The following is an 18,527-nucleotide window of genomic DNA, read 5'->3' as shown; positions in this document are numbered from 1 at the left end:
AAAAAAAAAAAAAAAAGCCAGACAGAGCTAGCAAGGCATCACAGCCAGTAAAAGAAACTTACTGACAAGTCTGAGACCTGAGTTTGATCCCCAGAATCCACACAATGAAAAGAGAGAACGAACTCACACAAGATGACCCCTGACCACAACATGTGCACCATGGTATGTATGCTACCCTTCCCCCATAAATGTAATTTTAAAAAATTATAATTCCAGCAGTGAGGAAACAGAGACAGGTGAATGACTCTCTGGAGCTTACTGGCTACCCAGTATAGCTTACTTGGCAAGTTTCAGGCCATTAAGAGGCCCTGTTGCGGCCAACCTGACCATCCTGGTCTACCTAGTGAGACTCTGTCTCAAACAACAAGAACAACATCATCATCATCATCATCATCATCATCATCATCATCATCATCATCTAACCATGAAGGGCTAGAGGTATACTCCACTGAAGTTAACATTTTACAAAATAACTGGTCAACGATGCCCATAGTCCATAGTACGTCATATGTCTGTATTTTAAGCACTTGGAAAGCACAATAAGGAGGATCACAAGTTTGAGGCAAACATGAGCAACCCAGACTTCTCATAAATAAATGAAACGTTCGACTAATATAAGGAAAGGGATACACCTCAGTGATAGAGAGCTTGCCTTGTACATGAGGATGTGAGTTCAATCCCAAGGAAGAAGACAGGGAGGGAAGTGGGCCTCTGAAAAATATCTAATATGCATGAGGCCCTTTTCTTCCTCCAGATATTTTCTTGATGTCTTAGGGTCCCAATTATGATATGGCTATTATACTGGTATTGTAAGGAGCAATGATCAGTGTTTCCTTTGATCCTACTTTCCTTTGATTTTTTTGCCTTCTTCCTATATTGAACACCAATATTAAGGCATTTATATGCTGAAGAAGGTACTAAAATGGCTTCCTTTTATTCTGCTTTTCCTCTCTAGTATGAAGAACTGTACTACCAGAACAGAAAAGAAGGGGAGGGAAAACATGTGGCTGATGAGATGGCTCAGTGGTTAAGAGCTCTTGAGAACACCCACAGCTAGCAACCGTCTATAACTCCAGTTCCAGGGGATCTGTTGCCCTTTTCTGGGTATTATATGCATGTGGTACACTTACATATATGTAGGCAAAACATTCATACACATAAAAATTATAAAGTTAAATTTAAATTAAAAAATTTTTTAAAAGTAAAAACTCTCACAATGGTTTGAATGATATGGTTTTCCCTTGTTTTTGATCTTGCATTCTTTTTCAAAAACAGTCTCAGCAGGTAGCTCAAGTTTGTTACAAATATGTGACTTTCTTGCCTCAGCATTCCAAGTGCTGGGATTACAGGTGTGGGCCACCTCAAGCACAACTCTATACTTTCATCAAGCAAAATACATTAAATGAAGAGGTTTAAGAATAAAAGGAGGGTCTGGAGAGATGGCTCAGCAGTTAAGAACACTGACCACTCTTATAGAAGACCGGGGTTTGAATCCCAACACCCACATAGCAGCTAACCACTGTTAATTCCAGTTCCAGGGGATCTGACAGCCTCTTCTGTCCTCTGCAGGCACTGCATAACAGGGGTGCAGGAAACACACACATACACGTAAAATAAATAAAATATTTTTTTAAAAAAGAAGAAAAAAGGAGATACTGCTAAGGATTGAGAAGATAATGATCATGAAGCAATCTAGATGGGATCAGGACCAAAACCATGGTCAAAGACTACAGCACACCTTCAGTCCCAGCACTTGGGAGGTAGAGGCAGGCAGATCTCTGTGAGTTCCAGGCTAGCCTGGTCTACGTAACAAGTTTCAGGCCAACTGAGACTTCAGGGAGATCTGTCTCAAAAAAGGTCCCCCCTCCCCCCGAAAAAAAAGAGCCATTTGAATTTCTAAAAAAATAAGAATCTGGGTATGCTAATCAAAATATAATTTATCTACAGGATATCAGATTTTGATCTGTGTCATAAAAGAATGAGAACAATCCCAAGGTATTATTAGCAGGCAGACTGTACTGATATGTGAAGTGGAACCAATGGGGAAAAGGATAGCACAAGCATGTGTGTTTGTTGTATGTCTAATTGGTTTAATTATATTTACCAGTTATAAATTTCAATATATCAATGACTCCAAATTTCAAAAAATTGCTAACTGAAATAGAACCCAGCGTTATAATGATCATTTAACTATTTCTAAATTGATTTGAAATTCCTTTAATAAATTCCAGTTAAATTTCAATAATTCCAGTTAAATAATGTTCTACAGGAAACACACACACTAATGCTTTACCATTAATTAAGAACTTACCTCTTTCCAGGACAGCTGGATGGCATAGCTCTTAAGATTTATCATTAAAAAAAAAAAAAAAATCCAACAACAAAAGGAATTTACCTCTGCTTCTCTTTTCTTTGCCCGTGCCTTCTCTACTTCATCCATTACTTTCTGAGATTCTTCCACATTCCCTTCAGCTCCTAACTGTTCCACTTTGGCCAACAATTTACCGATTTCTTCATTTAACTCATGAACACGTTCTGCCTAGAAAAACAGGAAAAAAAGATCACAAGTAAGAAACAGAATGAGGGGGCTGGAGAGATAGCTCAGCAGTTAAGAGCACTGACTGCTCTTGCAGAGGACCTGGGTTTGAGTCCCAGCACCCACATGGCGGCTACAAACTGTCTGTATTAGTCACTTTTCTGTTGCTGTGATAGAAACACTGACTTTGGGGACTTATAGAAGGAAGAGTTTATTTGAGCTTACAGTTCCAGGGGAATGACAGTCCATCATGGTGGAAAAAAAAAAAAAACCAGAATGAGGCCGGGCATGGTGGCACACGCCTTTGATCCTAGCACTCAGGAGGCAGAGGCAGGTGGATCGCTTTGAGTTCAAGGCCAGCCTGTTCTACAAAGCAAGTTCCAGGCCAGCTGGGGCTCCAGGGAGACCCTGTCTCCCCCCCCGCCAAAAAAAAACCAGAATGAACATTAAATATCAAAGTATTTTAAGAAGTGCTCATAAAAGATCCATTTAAGGGCCGAGTATGGTGGTGCACACCTGTAATCTCAGCACTGGGAGGGAGAAGCAAGCAGAGCTCTGTGAGTTCAAGGCCAGGCTCATCTACGTAACAAGCGCTAGGCCAGCCAGGGTTGCATGGTAAGACCCTGTCTCAACGAACAAAACAAAGACTTGTTTGAGACAGTCTTGTTACATAGTCCAGACTGGATTCTATTCTCAATCCTCCTGCTTATGTCTCCCAAGTAAAGGGATTTATCACCACAACCAACAATCAAAGTTTTAATTTGATATAAACATCTAGTCTCAACAAAGAGGTGTACCAACAAGTTTTACTTCTCAAAGTACTTTTAATCCAAAACATTTGTGTTTTATTTGGTCTTTTTGAGACAGGGTCTCCCTGTAGCCCCAGCTGGCCTGGAACTTGCTATGTAGATCAGGCTGGCCTGTACCTCCAGAGTGCTGGGACAACAGGCTTTCACCACCACGCCCAGCTTTAATCTAAAACATTCTTATCCTAAAGGTCAACTCTAGCTGGGCATGGTGGCGCATGCCTTTAATCCCAGCACACGGGAGGCAGAGGCTGGTGGATCTCTTATGAGTTCAAGACCAGCCTGGTCTACATAGTGAGTTCCAGGAGAGCTGGGGCTACAGGGAGACCCTGTCTCCAAAAAAAAGGTCAACTCTTTTATCACTATTCCTTTTTACCAAAGTGGCAGTAAGTCTTCAGATTAACCAAATACACTACTACATTAAGACTTCTCTCAATTCTGATAAATCAAATCCATATAAAAAAATTAATATATTTGACTATAAGATGGCATTAAAGAATTACTGTCGGGCTGGAGAGATGGCTCAGCAGTTAAGAGCACTAACTGCTCTTACAGAGGACGTGGGTTCAATTCCTAGCACCCACGTAGTAGCTAACAACGAGCCAGCTATAACTCCAGTTCCAGGGGAATTCAATGCCTTTTTCTGATCTCTCTGGGCACTGCACAACATGGGTGCACTTACATACACGCAGCAATACACTCACTCACATAAAATAAAAATAAATAAACCCAAGTGAGGTAGCACTTTCTGGAGAGCTGAGGCAGGACTGCTCTGAGTTCGAACATAGAGATCTTAATCCCCACAAAAAATGATAAGGGGCTGGGTGGGGTGGTACATGACTCTAATTCCAGCACTTGGGAGGTAAAGGCAAGCAGATCTTTGAGACTGAGGCCAGCATAGTAGTGAGTTCCAGGGCTGGGGCTACAGGGAGATCCTGTCTCAAAATGATGAAATAACAACAAAAACCAACAAGAAGGAAAAATGACTCCACCCCAGCAATCCAACAGGAAACTGGGGAGATATGACAGTTCACTAAGGAGGACACAGAAATGTAAGCACGAATGCTAAAAAACATTCAACATCATTAGTCATTAGGAAAATGTAAACTAAAACCACTCTAAGATACCACTACACAAACACCCAGATATAAACATGGTAAGAGATGTGGAAAAACTGGATTATTTACACATTCCTAGTAGACTATAAAGTTGTACAGTCACTCTAGAAAATACTAGTAAATACTTTCAAAACTAAAATGGATTTATATTATGGTCCAGCAATTGCACCCTTAAGGATTTACCCCAGAGAAATAAAAACACATGGAGCTACAAAGATGGCCAGTGGTTAAAGTGCCTCCTTTGCAAGCGTTAAGACTGGAGTCCAGACACCCGGAACCCACGTAAAACAAGGAGGAAAAGGGAATTGAACAGGGGACTGCAACATGCCTGTAATCCCAACATATAGAAGGGAAAGATCAATCTCTAGAGCAAGCTGACTAGTCAGACTAGGCAAAATGCTGAGCTGAGCTCTTGGTTCAGCAAGACCCTGCCTCATTTATGAGGTGGAGAACAGTTCAGGAATACACCCATGTTAAAACTTGGGCCCACACAGGCACATAAACATATGCAAAAAATAAAAACCAATGAAAATATATGCCCACACACAAAAATCTATGCACAAATCATTACTGCAGTTTTGTTGACAGTAAACAACAGGTATAAACAACTCAAATGTCCTTCAACATGTGAACAGCTAAACTGTGGAATATTCATACTGCAGGCTACTACTCAGAAATAAAGGAAAAAAGAAAAAAAAAAAAGAAATACAAAGGATAGAGCCGGGGCAGTGATGCACACCTTTTATTCCAGCACCTGGGAGGCAGAGGCAGGCAAATAGATCTCTTTTGAGTTCGAGGCGAGTCTGGTCTTCATAGTAAATTCAAGGCCAGCTGTGGCTACAGGGAAACCCTGTCTCAAAAAGACCAAAAAAAAAATAAATAAATAAATAAAAAATAAAAGAAATATAAAGGAAGGAATTACTGATATAGGAAATAAATAGATGAAACTTAAGGAAGCTGTGGGTAGTGAAAAAAGGAATCTCGCTGGTTGTGGGGGTGCATGCCTGTAGTCCCAGCACTCGGGAGGCAGAGGCAGGTGGATCTCTGTGAGTTCCAGGCCAGCTCCCTGTAGCCCCAGCAGCACTCGGGAGGCAGAGGCAGGTGGATCTCTGTGAGTTCCAGGCCAGCTCCCTGTAGCCCCAGCAGCACTCGGGAGGCAGAGGCAGGTGGGTCTCTGTGAGTTCAAGGCCAGCCTGGTCTACATAGTGAGTTCCAGGACAGCTGGGGCTACAGGGAGCTGGCCTTGAACTCACAGAGATCCACCTGCCTCTGCCTCCCGAGTGCTGGGATTAAAGATGTTGCGACACCACACCCGGCCTCAAATTTTTAAGAGATTAATTGCAAAAATATAAATTAAAAAAAGGCAATCTCAAAAGGACACAAGTTATATAGCCATAACATTTATGGCATAATTATAATGAAGAATGTATTTCAGATTGCTGTGGAGCTAGGAATGGAGGGGTATTCATGTTGCTATAAAAAGGGGGCTATTGGGGATGGAGAGATGGCTCAGCAGTTAAGAGCACTGACTGCTATTGCAGAGGACCCGGATTCAATTCCCAGCAGCCACATGGTAGTCCTTAACTCCAGTTCCAGGGGAATTCAAAATCCTCTTCTGACCTCCTTGGCATTGCACGACATGGGTGCACTCATATACATGCAGGCAATATACTCATATGCATAAAATAAAAAATATTGGCTGGGCGTGGTGGCATACACCTTTAATCCCACCACTTGGGAGGCAGAGGCAGGCAGATCTCTGTGAGTTCCAGGCCAGCCTGGTCTCCATAGTGAATCCAGGACAGCTGGAGCTACAAGGAGACCCTGTCTCAAAAAGAACCCCCCACAAACACAAAAAGGGGGGCTATTAACGTGAAAGAGTCTTTAGTGATGTTACAGTTAAGTACCTCAAACCCTAATAGGGTGTGGTGGTGCACACACACATGCATATACAAATGGCTGCATGCATAACTGGTGAATTCTGAATAAAACAATGATTAATATAAATGTGATTACCGTATTCATATAAGATATTAACATTTGGTTAGCAAAAAAACTAGATGGCATTCCTTGTTTGTCATCAATATAATTACTGAACAATAAAAAGTTGAAATGAATAAAATAGGTTAAAACTATACTTAATGAAATGACTGAAATTCTTACCTTTGCTGCTACTTCAGCACTAATCTCTTCTTGGGTTTCTGCTAATCTTTTTTTAGATACTTCTGTTCTTCGATCACAATCTGCAATGAATGACTGCAAGTGATCCATGGCCTACAAAATTTAATGAAAAAAATTACTGCCAAAAAGTCAATTTTATTCAGAAATACCTTTACTAAAAACTGTATTTTGGGTCAAGGATGACACCCTATGTAGCAAAATGCTTTCCTAGTTACTAGGTATGAGGCCCTGGGTTCAATCACAAATACACCCCCACCCCCCCCAAACCAAACCAAACCAAGCCTGGGGACATGGTTAGTGATAAGAGTGTTTGCCTAGCATTTCTGAAGCCCTTGATTCAATCCCCAGTAATACCTAAAAATAAATATCCAGAGGAAAAAACCCAAAGCTTTAAAATAATAACAAAAAACATTCCATTTTGAAAACTGCTACTATAGAAATAAAAAAAAGTAGAAGTATAGTGGCACACACCTGCAATCTCAGCACTTGGGAGAATGGCAAGCTGATGGCCAGCTAGTCTGATAAAGCATGTTTCAGGCCAACTTAAGCAAAATGTTATCTCAAAAATGCAACCTATCAACTAAAAAAAGGTTTCAGGTTGGCAAGGTGGCTCAGAAGAGATCTGATGCCCTTCTTTTGGCCTTCATGAGTACTGCATGCACATAATGAGCTTACATGTAGACAAAACACACATAAAATAAAAAATTAAAAAACAAACAAAAAAACCCCCAGGGCTGGAGAGATGGCTCAGCGGTTAAGAGCACTGACTACTCTTGCAGAGGACCCGGGTTCAATTCCCAGCACCCACATGGCGGCTACGAACTGTCCTTAACTCCAGTGCCAGGGGAATCCAAAGTCCTCTTCTGACCTCCATGGCATTACACGATACGGGTGTACTCACATGCATGCAGGCAATATATTCATACACATAAAATAAAGAAAAACAAAAAAATTTAAAAAAACAACAAAAAAAACCTTTGGTTAAAAAAAAATGTTCAACTAGAGCCAGCCGTGGTGGCATGCCTTTAATCCCAGTACTCGGGAGGCAGAGGCACGCAGATTTCCGTGAGTTTGAGGCCTGTCTGGTCTACATAGTGTTCCAGGCCAGCTGGAGCTTCAAGGTCTCAGAAAAACAAATAAATAAACAAATAAATAAATATTTGTAAAAAGAAGATATTTTTAAAATGGTTAACTTGGGGCTGCAGAGATGGCTCCGTGGTTAAGAGCACTGCTGCTTTTGCAGAGGACCCAGGTTCAAATCCCAGTACCCATGCGGTGGCTAACAACCATTCATAACTCCAGTTCCAGGGGAATTCATTCAATGTCCTCTTCTGACTGCCACAGTGTACTTACATACATGCAGGCTATACTCATACTCGTAAAATTAAAAAAATAAAATAAATAAAAAATGGTCAACTAGGGACTAGAGAGGTAGCTCACTGATTAAGAGTACTAGCTGCTCTTCCAGAAGGCATGGGTTTGAATCCCAGTACCCACATGGTAGCTAAAAGTCGTCCATAATCAGTTCCAGGGGATCCAACACCATCTTCTGGTCTCTGTGGGCACTGCACAACATGAATGCAGGCAAAACATTCGTACACATAAATTTTAAAAATACAATAAAGGGGGGGTGGAGAGATGGCTCAGCAGTTAAGAGCACTGATTGCTCTTACAGAGGACCTGGGTTCGATTCCCAACACCCACATGGAGGCTAACAACCGTCTGTAACTCCAGTTCAAGGAGAATGCAATGCCCTCTTCTGATCTCCACAGGCACTGCACAACACAGGTGTACTTACATACATGCAGACAAAACACTCATACACATAAAATGCAAATAAAAATTAAAAAATCTACAACCTAATTATAAATCTATTCAGCACATATTGAATCATAAAAGTAGCAAAATAAACCAAGAATTTCCTCAAAGTTAATATGGATTGAGTGACTAATGTCACATTTGCCTTTTCAATCACAACATTTAATTTTCTGATGTGCAGACAAAGATAGTATCTTAAAAGTATTGAGAGTAAAGATGAACTTAACAAGAAATAAGGAGCTATTTAGGTGATGGGAGGAAGCTAAAAATACAATCTGTTTCTTAAAGGAAAAGAAACCAAAGATGAAGAATTTAAGTATGTAACATAAGCCCCACAAATACTAGAAGAAACTATAGGAAAGAACTATTTTAAGGTCAGAATAGGCATCTTTCAAATTATTGAAAATATAGGGGGCTTGAGAGATGGCTCAGTGGTTAAGAGCACTGACTGCTCTTGCAGAGGACCCAGGTTTGAGTCCCAGAACCCACATGGCAGCTAACAACCACCTTTAACTCCAGTTCCAGGGGATTCGACACCTTCTTCTGACCTCCAAGGGCACTGCACTACATGAGTACACTTACACACATGCAGGCAATACACTCATAAATGTGAAAAAATAACATTAAAAAAAAAGAAAATGTATTATAAACACTGTTAAGAAATGATACAAAAAATGTTATGCATTGATGAAACCCATGAAATGAAAAATAAAATGGGAAAATATATTTACAATATACATAAGGGAAAGGAATCATTTTCATAATACGTAAAAAGTTAATAGAAAAGGTTGGCCAGTAATCCAGAAAACAACTGCATTGTATAAGATCTTAAATACACATGGAATATTCAAAGACACTCATAGTTTTCAGAAAGAGATGTGAATTAAAAAACTCTTATTTACAGTCTACATTTTATTTATCAAAGCTAAACAAAAAACTTTCATATATTATGGGAAAATAGATAAAATTCTCATAAAGAGTGACTGGGCAATACCTATAAAAACCACCCTCTGACTCAGCTATTCTCCTTTAAATAATGTGAAAATTACCTATTATCATACTGTAATAGGAAGGACTAGAAATAATCTAAATAGCCAGCCACAATATTCAACTGATGATTTCTCTTATAATTTATGCCCAGAGTGTTTTAGAGGTATTCACATAGATGATTTTCATTTCTATTAGCAAAAGTTATTCAATGTTTAGAGAAGATGTGAGCCCTCTTTACTGTTTTAGCTATGAAACCAAGTAAAAATATTTATTTTCTCACTGATAAAAAGCTAAAATTTTTGCTCATTACCATGTTTTATGTAATATGTATGTTTTATAAGAATACAAAAAGGGGCTGGAGAGACGGCTCAGAGGTTAAGAGCACTGGTTGTTCTTGCAGAAGGCTCAGGTTCAAATCCCAGTACCCACATAGCAGCTAACAACCATCCATAACTCCAGTTCTAGGGGATTCAACTCCCTCTCTGTCCTCTGTGGGCACTGCACAACACGGATACACTTACATACATGCATATACATTAAAAAAATACACATACACACACACACACACACACGTGCATACAAAAAAAGTTTAACGAGTTAATATGTCTCTTTCAAATATATTGTATAATTTAGTCTCTGCCTTGTATTAAAAGTATCAGTATAAAGCCACATTTGGAATCCTTTCTGATACTTATATGGTATTTTCTATTTCTAGTAGTTTCAAATGAAAAACATGTTCTCAGACTGAGGATGTAGTCTGATGTGTAGAGTGCTTACTGAATACTCACAAGGTCCTGGATTCCACCCCCAAAACTAGGGTGGGAAAGTATATGAATATATACATGTGATGAAAAAGTATGTATCATGTAAAAATTCAGCAGTTACTTTTTTAAAAGCCTTAAAATAAACGAGTGATTTAGATTTGCTGAAACTGCTATTTCCTGAGTAATTTTTACTTTTCTCGAGGAAAAATGAGGTGAATTTTTCAAAAGACTATCTTTTGCACAATTTCATAAACTATCCATTATTATCTTAAATACTGAAAAATGTTTGCTAGATCAGTGATAACATGTCTACCATATACAAGGTTTTGGGTTTGATCCTCAGCACTATACAGTTAAAGTGTTGTCAGAAAAAGCAAATTTATTATCTTTCACATAACCACGACTCTGCTAAGCTTTTCATACTAAAAGCTAGTAATTCACGTTCAAAACATTTTACTGCAAGAAATCCATGGAAGCAAAATTACATACATCAAGTTCAAAGAAAAAGTCCTGTTCTTTGGATGCAATTTCATAATCTGCTCTTAAAGCCAGGTCGTGGACTTTCAGACATTCTCCAAGATCCATTCTCTACGAAAGAAAATAAAGACATAATATTGAAAACACAGTGCAAAAATTCACAAGTATCAGTTTTTCAGAATATATTAACTCATATTTCTTTATTTAATGGACTTTTAAATTATAAAATTTCATAGACAAGAGGGGCTGCAGATCTAGCTCAGTCTGTAGAGCGCTTGCCTAGAATGAACAAAGCACTAGGTTCAATCCCTAGCACCCTATAAACTGGAGGTGGCGGAATATACCTGTAACCTCAGCACTACAGAGGTAGAGGCAGGAGGATCAGAAGTTCAAGGTCAGCTTAGATTACATGAGTCTCTATATCTCAGGGGAAAAAAACACCAAAATACATGTCTATGAAATGAGTTATGAGTCTTAATAAATTTGCAATATTACCCATTACTATGGGAGGCTTCCAGAGATGGGGTGGCCAGAAAAGACCTTTTCTCATTTTTTATTACATTTAAAAGATTTTATTTTGTGTGTGTGCATGTATGTACACTTGCCATGGTGTGCAAGTGGAGGTCAGAGGACAAATTATAAAAGTTGGTTCTCTCCTTCCACCATGTGGGTCCCAGGGATTGAACTCAGGTCATCAAGCTGGTTAAGAGTCTTTACCAGCTAAGCCATCTCACTAGCCCAGAAATAACATTTCTCAAGAGGATGCATTTAAACTGAACCTAAAGAATGGGAAGCAACACTGGGTATTGGTAGTGAATACCTATGATCCCAGTGTCTCAAAGAGTCTCAGGCTGGAGAACCTCAAGTTGAGAACAGCATGAGTAACATAGTGAAATCCTGTTTCAAGTAATAAACAAGAAAGGAAGGAAAAAAATAGAGCTAATGGGAGGAGGGAAACAGAACTCTTATAGTATTAAAACTGCACATTCTGGATCTGGATCTTTCTTGTAATCATAGCACTTAAAAAAAAAAGTGCTGGTTCTTTTTTCTTTTTTTGTCTTTTTGTCAAGTTGACACAATCTTAAAATAACTAGGTATGAGCAGAGAATTAGATAATTTTTTTCTTTGGTCTTTTTGAGACAGTATCTCCCTGTAGCCCCAGCTGGCCTAGAACTCACAGAGATCCGCCTGTCTCTGTGCTGTGCCACCATGCTGAGGAGAATTAAATTTTAAAACTTAATCAAAAGCAAGTTATATAAAGCATGCTTGCAATCCTAGAACTTGAGAGGCTGAGGCAGGATGATTCTAAGTTCAAGGCAGCCTGCTCTATCTACGAAGATACTGCCTCAAAAATAGACAGACAGACAGACAGATAGATAGATAGATAGATAGATAGATATAGATAGATGAGAGATGATAGATAGATAGATAGATAGATAGATAGATAGATAGATAGATAGATAGATATAGATGGATGATAGGCTAGAGAGATGGCTCAGCAGTTAAAGAGCATTTGCTTCTCTTCCAGAGGACCCTAGTACAGTTCCCAGCACCCACATATGGCAGCTCACAAGGCCTCTAAATCCAGCTTGAGCAAAATCCAACATCTTCTGGCCTCCATGGGTACCACACCCATAAATGCACCCACACAAAAAGACACACACATACATACAGTAAGATGGCTCAGCAGGTAGAAGCCACTTGCCACACCAAGACTGGCCACATGATTTCAATCCCTGGCAATCACATACAGGTAGGAGAAAAATGACTCCACAAGATTGACCTGTGACCTCCACAGGTATGTCATAGCATGTACAGTCACATATACATCATGCAAACAATAATGAACTTTTAGAATATTTTTTTGGGGGGGTCTTTTTGAGACAGGGTCTCCCTGTAGCCCCATCTGTCCTGGAACTATGTAGACCAGGCTGGCCTTGAACTCACAGAGATCCACCTGCCTCTGCCTCCTGAGTGCTGGGATTAAAGGCATGTGCCACCACACCCAGCAATTTTTAGAATTTTTATTTTAAAGCAAACCTTGATCACTAAAAAGCAAGACATGTATCTAGTACACTTAAAAATTAGGGGTGAGGCATTTGTTTTTATGTGTATCAGTGTTTTGCCTCCATATATGTAAGGGCACCTGTGTTGCCTGAGGAGGCCAGAAGAGCAGAAGAGGGCATCAGGTCTCCTGGAACTGGAGTTACAGACAATTGTTAGCCATCATGCAAGTGTTGGGAACCAAACCCGGGTCTCTGCCAGAAGTACACATAACCCCTACCTCTTCATCTCCCTCTGGCATATTTAAAAGGAGAAAACATAGTTGAAACAATGTATCTCAGAACTAAAACATGTAGAAAAGTCAGGAAAAAAAGGTAATTAGAAGAGAAAAATCAATATAAAGTTAATTATCAATCAAATTAAAACCTCCTCATTAGGACTGAACAGATGGCTCAGCAGTTAAGAGTACTGGCTGCTCTTGCAAAAGACCCAGGTTCGGTTCCGAGCACCCACATGGCAGTTCCAGTTCTAGGGGATCTGATACCCTCTTCTTACACATAAAAAAGGACCTCATTAGAAAGAAGAAATAAGATTTGTTATATGTAAGACTCCAAAGCCAGGTATGGTGGCACACGCCTTTAGTCCAACAACTCAGGAGGCAGAGGCAGGCAAATCTTGGGAGTTCAAGGCCAACCTGTTCTACACAGTGAGTGCAAAAAAAAATGGCCTCCAGGTGGCAGAGTTTTGTTGTTATTGTTTTAAAGATTCTATTTATTTATTCATTTATTTACTTATTGAGTGATTGATTTTTGGTCTTTTTGAGACAGGGTCTCCCTGTAGCCTCAACTGGCCTGGAGCTGGCTAGGTAGACTAAGCTGGTCTTAAGCTCACAGTGATCGCTCTGCCTCTGCCTCCCGAGTGCTGGGATTAAAGGCACGCACCACCATATCCGGCTCCAGAGGGTAGAGTTTTAACTCAATCAATATGAACAAAAACCCTTTAGAGCTTTCAAAAAATGGGACAAGTCTTTTCTAAGTGAGTTTTTGGATAAATGAGAGGTTCAAATACTTTTGACAATCACTTATCTAGAATACTAAAGAAAAAAAAAATCTGCAAGGTAGCTTTTACTCTTCCAACTTTTGAGGTTTTTTTGTGTGCATATATGCAAGTATATGGAGACCAATAATCAATGTTAGATGTCTTCCGCTGTGAACTATCTTATTTTTTTAGACAGATCTCTCACTGAACCCAGAGTTCACTAACTGGCTAGATGGGACAGCAGGTGAGCTACTGGATCTGGATGTGTTTGTCCCTAAGTGAGTTATAGACAGCCATTTCACACTTGGCTTCTAAATGGACACTGGGGATCCAAACTCAAGTCTTCATGCTTATAAGGCAAGCAGTTTACCAACTAAGCCATCTCCCCTGCCCCAAATGTGAGATTTTATGACTTTAAAAACAAAACAAAACAAGTATTTCTGCTAGGTGGTACACACCTGTAATCCCCAACGCTTGGAAGGCGGAGGCAAGGAATTTGGAGTTCAAGACCAACCTTGGCTATACAGTGAGTTAGAAGCCAAGCAGGGCTATAGGACTACCATCTTAAAAAAAAGGGCAGGTGGTGGACATTTCCTCTATAAACGATACTACATAAAAGAACAAACAGGAAAATATAAACACAGTCTCCCAATTTTTCCTATTGAAAAAAAAAAGACCTGAGAGCCTAGGGATGTTGCTCAACAGTACTTGCTTAGCATGCACTTAACCCTGAGTTCCATGCCCAGAACCATACAAAGTGGGCATGGTGGGACATGCCTATAATCTCAGAACTCAGAAGGTAGAGACAGGAGTATCAGTAAGTTCAAGATCATTTTCAGCTAAACAAGATCGAAGTCAGCCTGGGATACATGATACTCTCCCAAAACATAAACAATATAGTAAAAATGAGCTGAGGGTGGTAACAGATGCCTATAATCTCAGCTCTCAAGATGATGAAACCGAAATGTCAGAAGTTCAAAGCCAGCCTGAGTTCTAGACAAGCCTGGCTATAGTTACTGTTTTTCTTTAAAAAACTTAGAAAAGATAATGAGAATCAAGTGTGGTAATACTCCCAAAACGCAGGAGATAGAGGCAGGAGGATTATGAGTTTGAGGCTAGTATGAGGTACATAGTGAGTTTAAGGCCATCTTAGATTACCATAGCAAAACCCTGCTTTAAAAACCAAAATTACCACCCCCCCAAAAAAACCCAAAATCAAAACCAAAAGTGGGGTGGGCGGGGAAGGGAGGCAGTGAGATAGGCCCTGGAGAATGGCTCAATGGTTAAGAGCACTGGCTGCTCCTGCAGAGAACCTGGGTTGGTTCCCAGCACCCACATGGCAGCTAACAACGATGGTTAACTCCAGTTCCAGGGGACAGGGCACCTCTTCTGATCTTAGAGGGTGCTGCACACAGGTAGTGGATGCCCTCTTCTGAAATTTATGACCACTACATACATATGGTATACTTAAGATACATGGAATCAAATCACTCATACACATAAAATAAAAATAAATGAAAAAAATTAAAACAAATCCCAAATTGAATAAAAAGGACAGAATTAAACACTCCACAGTGGAGTGCATAAAAACAGGGCTGGAGGGGAAGGTCTGCCTTGAGGGAAAAACAGAATTCTAGTTTGTTTCAGTCCCTATATACCTACACCTGGTATAGAAATCATTTAAAAAGGCACTGTTAAATCTTAAGTCTATTTACCTCTGTATACTTGTTTTCACTGTTTCCTTCTTAGCAGGTCAAGACATGTAGAAATTGATTTGAGATGGAGAATACAAACTGTAGAGCTGGCTGAGCATGGTGTCACAAGCCTTTAATCCCAGCACTAGGGAGGCTGAGGCAGGGGGATCTCTGTGAGTTCAAGGCCAGCCTGGTCTCCAAAGTGAATCCAGGCCAGCTGCGGCTATAGGGAGACCCTGTCTCAAAAAGACAAAAAAAAAAAAAACCAAAAACTGCAGAGCTGAATTTTTGTCTACTGATAACCCGACTGTCTATCGATTAAAATACTTGGAATAACTTGTGGAAAATTTAATCATGAAGTAAATTATTTCAATAAAAAAAATGTTTTTTTGAGAAAGAGTCTCACTGTGAGGATTTGGCTGGCCTTGAACTTGCTCAGTGTGAATTAATAATGGTAATGTCAATGAAAATACATACTACTGATATAACTATGCATAACAGCTCCCATTATAAACACTATTATGTTAATACATTTGCTCAGTTCTATGAGCTAGATCCTGAATGGAATTACAAATAGTATTAAAAACGGGTATTTTGGGTTGGAGAGATGGCTCAGCAGTTAAGAACACTGACTGTTCTTGCAGAAGACCCAGGTTTGAATCCCAGCTACCCACATGGCAGCTAACAACTGTCCCTAACTCCAGTTCCAGGGGATTTGACAGCCTCTTCTGTCCTCCGAGGGCACTGCAGAACACAGGTGCACTTATACATGCAGGTGATACACGCATACACATAAAATAAAAATAAAATATTTTTTTTTAAAATGGGTGTTTTATCATCAAAGAATTTATATTCTCAATGAAAAATAAGATACTAAATAACTATAGATATACACAGAGATGGATATAAAGTTTTTTTACTTAAATATCAAAACCAGAAACAAGGCCGGGTGTGGTGGCACACGCCTTTAATCCTAGCATTTGGGAGGCAGAGGCAGGCAGATCTCTGTGAGTTCAAGGCCAGCCTGGTCTACATAGTGAGTTCCAGGACAGCTGGGGCTAACAGGGAGAACCTGTCTCAAAAAGACCAAAAAATAAATAAATAATAATATATATATATATGTGGTTTTTCAAACTTAAATATACAGAAATCTCTCCACAATATGTAAAAAATGATTTAATCAATAAAATACTATTTGTTAAAACACACACACTTGTAAGCCAGGTGTGGTGGTACATGCCTGTAGTCCCAGCACTTGGAAGGCAGAGGCAGGAAGATCTTTGAGTTCAAGGCCAGCCTGGTCCACACATAGTGAGTTCCAGGTCAGCTGGGGCTACAGGGAAACCCTGTTTAAAAAAGACCAAAACACACACACACACACACACACACACACACACACACACGCGCGCGCGCGCGCGCGCGCGCGTAAATGAAAAAAATGTATGAACAGTTTATTGCAGTTAAGATTTACTGGGCTCTATTCTTATCAATCATCTGATCCTGGAAATTTCATTTAATCTATCTGAACTTCTTTTCTCAAGTACTTCCAGATTACTGTAATGATCAAGTAAGATGTCTATGAAAGCAACCTGAAGCTATCAACGTACTGACTTTTACATACTGACTACACTAAGATTATACATTCCATGAAGACAGTATTCTTTGATCACTATTATAGCCCCAAAGTCTCTAACAATAAGCAAAACAATCATGCACATTAAATTTAAAAAAATTTTAATATTTTATCTATTATTATTTTATGTGTATGAGTGTATTGCCTGCATGTGTGTAAGTGCACCTGTATTGTGCAATGTCTGTGGAGGTCACAAGAAGGTGTTCGATCCCCTTGAAGTGGAGTTACACAGTTGTTAACTGCATGTGGGTGCTGGGAATCAAACCCAGGTCCTCTGTAAGAGCAGCCAGTGCTCTTAACCGCTAAACCCTCTCTCTAGCCCCATATACTAATTTTTTTTTAAAATTTATTTATTTTGGGGCTGGAGAGATGGCTCAGTGGTTAAGAGCAGTGACTACTCTTACTGAGGACCAGGTTTTGATTCCCAGCATCCACATGGTGGCTAACAATTGTCTGTAACTCAAATTCTAGGGGATCCTACATCCTCTTGTGACCTCAGGCATTGCACATGAGCGTATTTCCATACATACAGGCAATACACTCATACACATAGAGGGAGGTGTCCGTGAAAAGTAAAGATGATTTACGCAAGCATAAAGGAATAGCAGCAAATTGTCAATAGGACAGTAAATTACAACTGGAGAAAAAGCTGAGTTTGTTATCTCTTACTATGTTGTCAAATATTCCGAAAATTAGTGAAATGCAAAATTTACTCTGTAGACAAAGAATTCATGACTTAAAAATATGACATGATAAAAATCAATGTTTTAGAAGCATGAACACACAGGATGGGTTGAGAAGAAAAAAGCAACTACGGGCAAGAGAGGATATGAGGAACCACAATTCAGAATTGTAAAAATTACTGTCAAATACTAAGAAGAAAGAAAATGGAAGCACCAAGTGTGTAAAGAAAAGTAAAATCAGCCAGACATGATGGCATGCACTTGTAATGCCAGCACCTAGGAGAGGCTGAGGCAGGTGGATGGCAAACTGGAGGCCAACCTAAGGTATACAACCAGAATCAAAAGAAAAAACTTTAAAGATGTACTATCTTCCTATGAAGACGAAAATCAAGACAGGTAAGTAGAATTATTTGCTCAAGATCATAATCTAGTGACAGCAGAGTACAAATCAGATTTTTTTAAATATGGCTCAACATTCACTGAATAATAAAATGACTATTAATTTTAAGTCGGAATGAAAGTGTGAAGAACAAAGTCAGTAGTCTTTTCAAGGCCCCAACTACCTCAAACATGAGAACAATGTCAGCGAAAGAACTGTGTAAACAGAAGAACTTGTTTGTAAATGTGTCTTGTTTGGACATGCTCAATCTGATGTGACAACAGGAACTCTAAGAAGCTACAATAGCTATAGATATGTCTACATTCACCACAGGCTTTCCTTACTGGTTTTCTTAACTAATTCCAATCATAACACTCTAACAATTTTCCCCCTTTACTTTAGGAGT

General features: G+C 39.5%; 1 protein-coding gene across 4 annotated transcripts in view; it reads right to left on the bottom strand.

Annotated features, from left to right (window-relative positions):
- LOC103726092 (putative RNA-binding protein Luc7-like 2) overlaps positions 1-18,527 on the bottom strand; it is a 63,214-nt gene that overhangs the window by 18,110 nt on the left and 26,577 nt on the right. For all 4 annotated transcript variants that reach the window (XM_008823492.3, XM_008823491.3, XM_008823494.3 and 1 more), the window contains 3 exons: positions 10,703-10,801; positions 6,624-6,734; positions 2,396-2,539 (listed from right to left, as the gene is read on the bottom strand). In XM_008823492.3, the coding sequence (XP_008821714.1) occupies positions 2,396-2,539; positions 6,624-6,734; positions 10,703-10,801 (354 nt within the window). The remainder of the gene's footprint in view (positions 1-2,395; positions 2,540-6,623; positions 6,735-10,702; positions 10,802-18,527) is intronic.

The sequence above is a fragment of the Nannospalax galili genome, unplaced genomic scaffold, assembly GCF_000622305.1.
Source record: "Nannospalax galili isolate Female #2095 unplaced genomic scaffold, S.galili_v1.0 scaffold307, whole genome shotgun sequence".
NCBI lineage: Eukaryota > Metazoa > Chordata > Mammalia > Rodentia > Spalacidae > Nannospalax > Nannospalax galili.
This window is presented reverse-complemented; position numbering and strand designations above follow the sequence as displayed.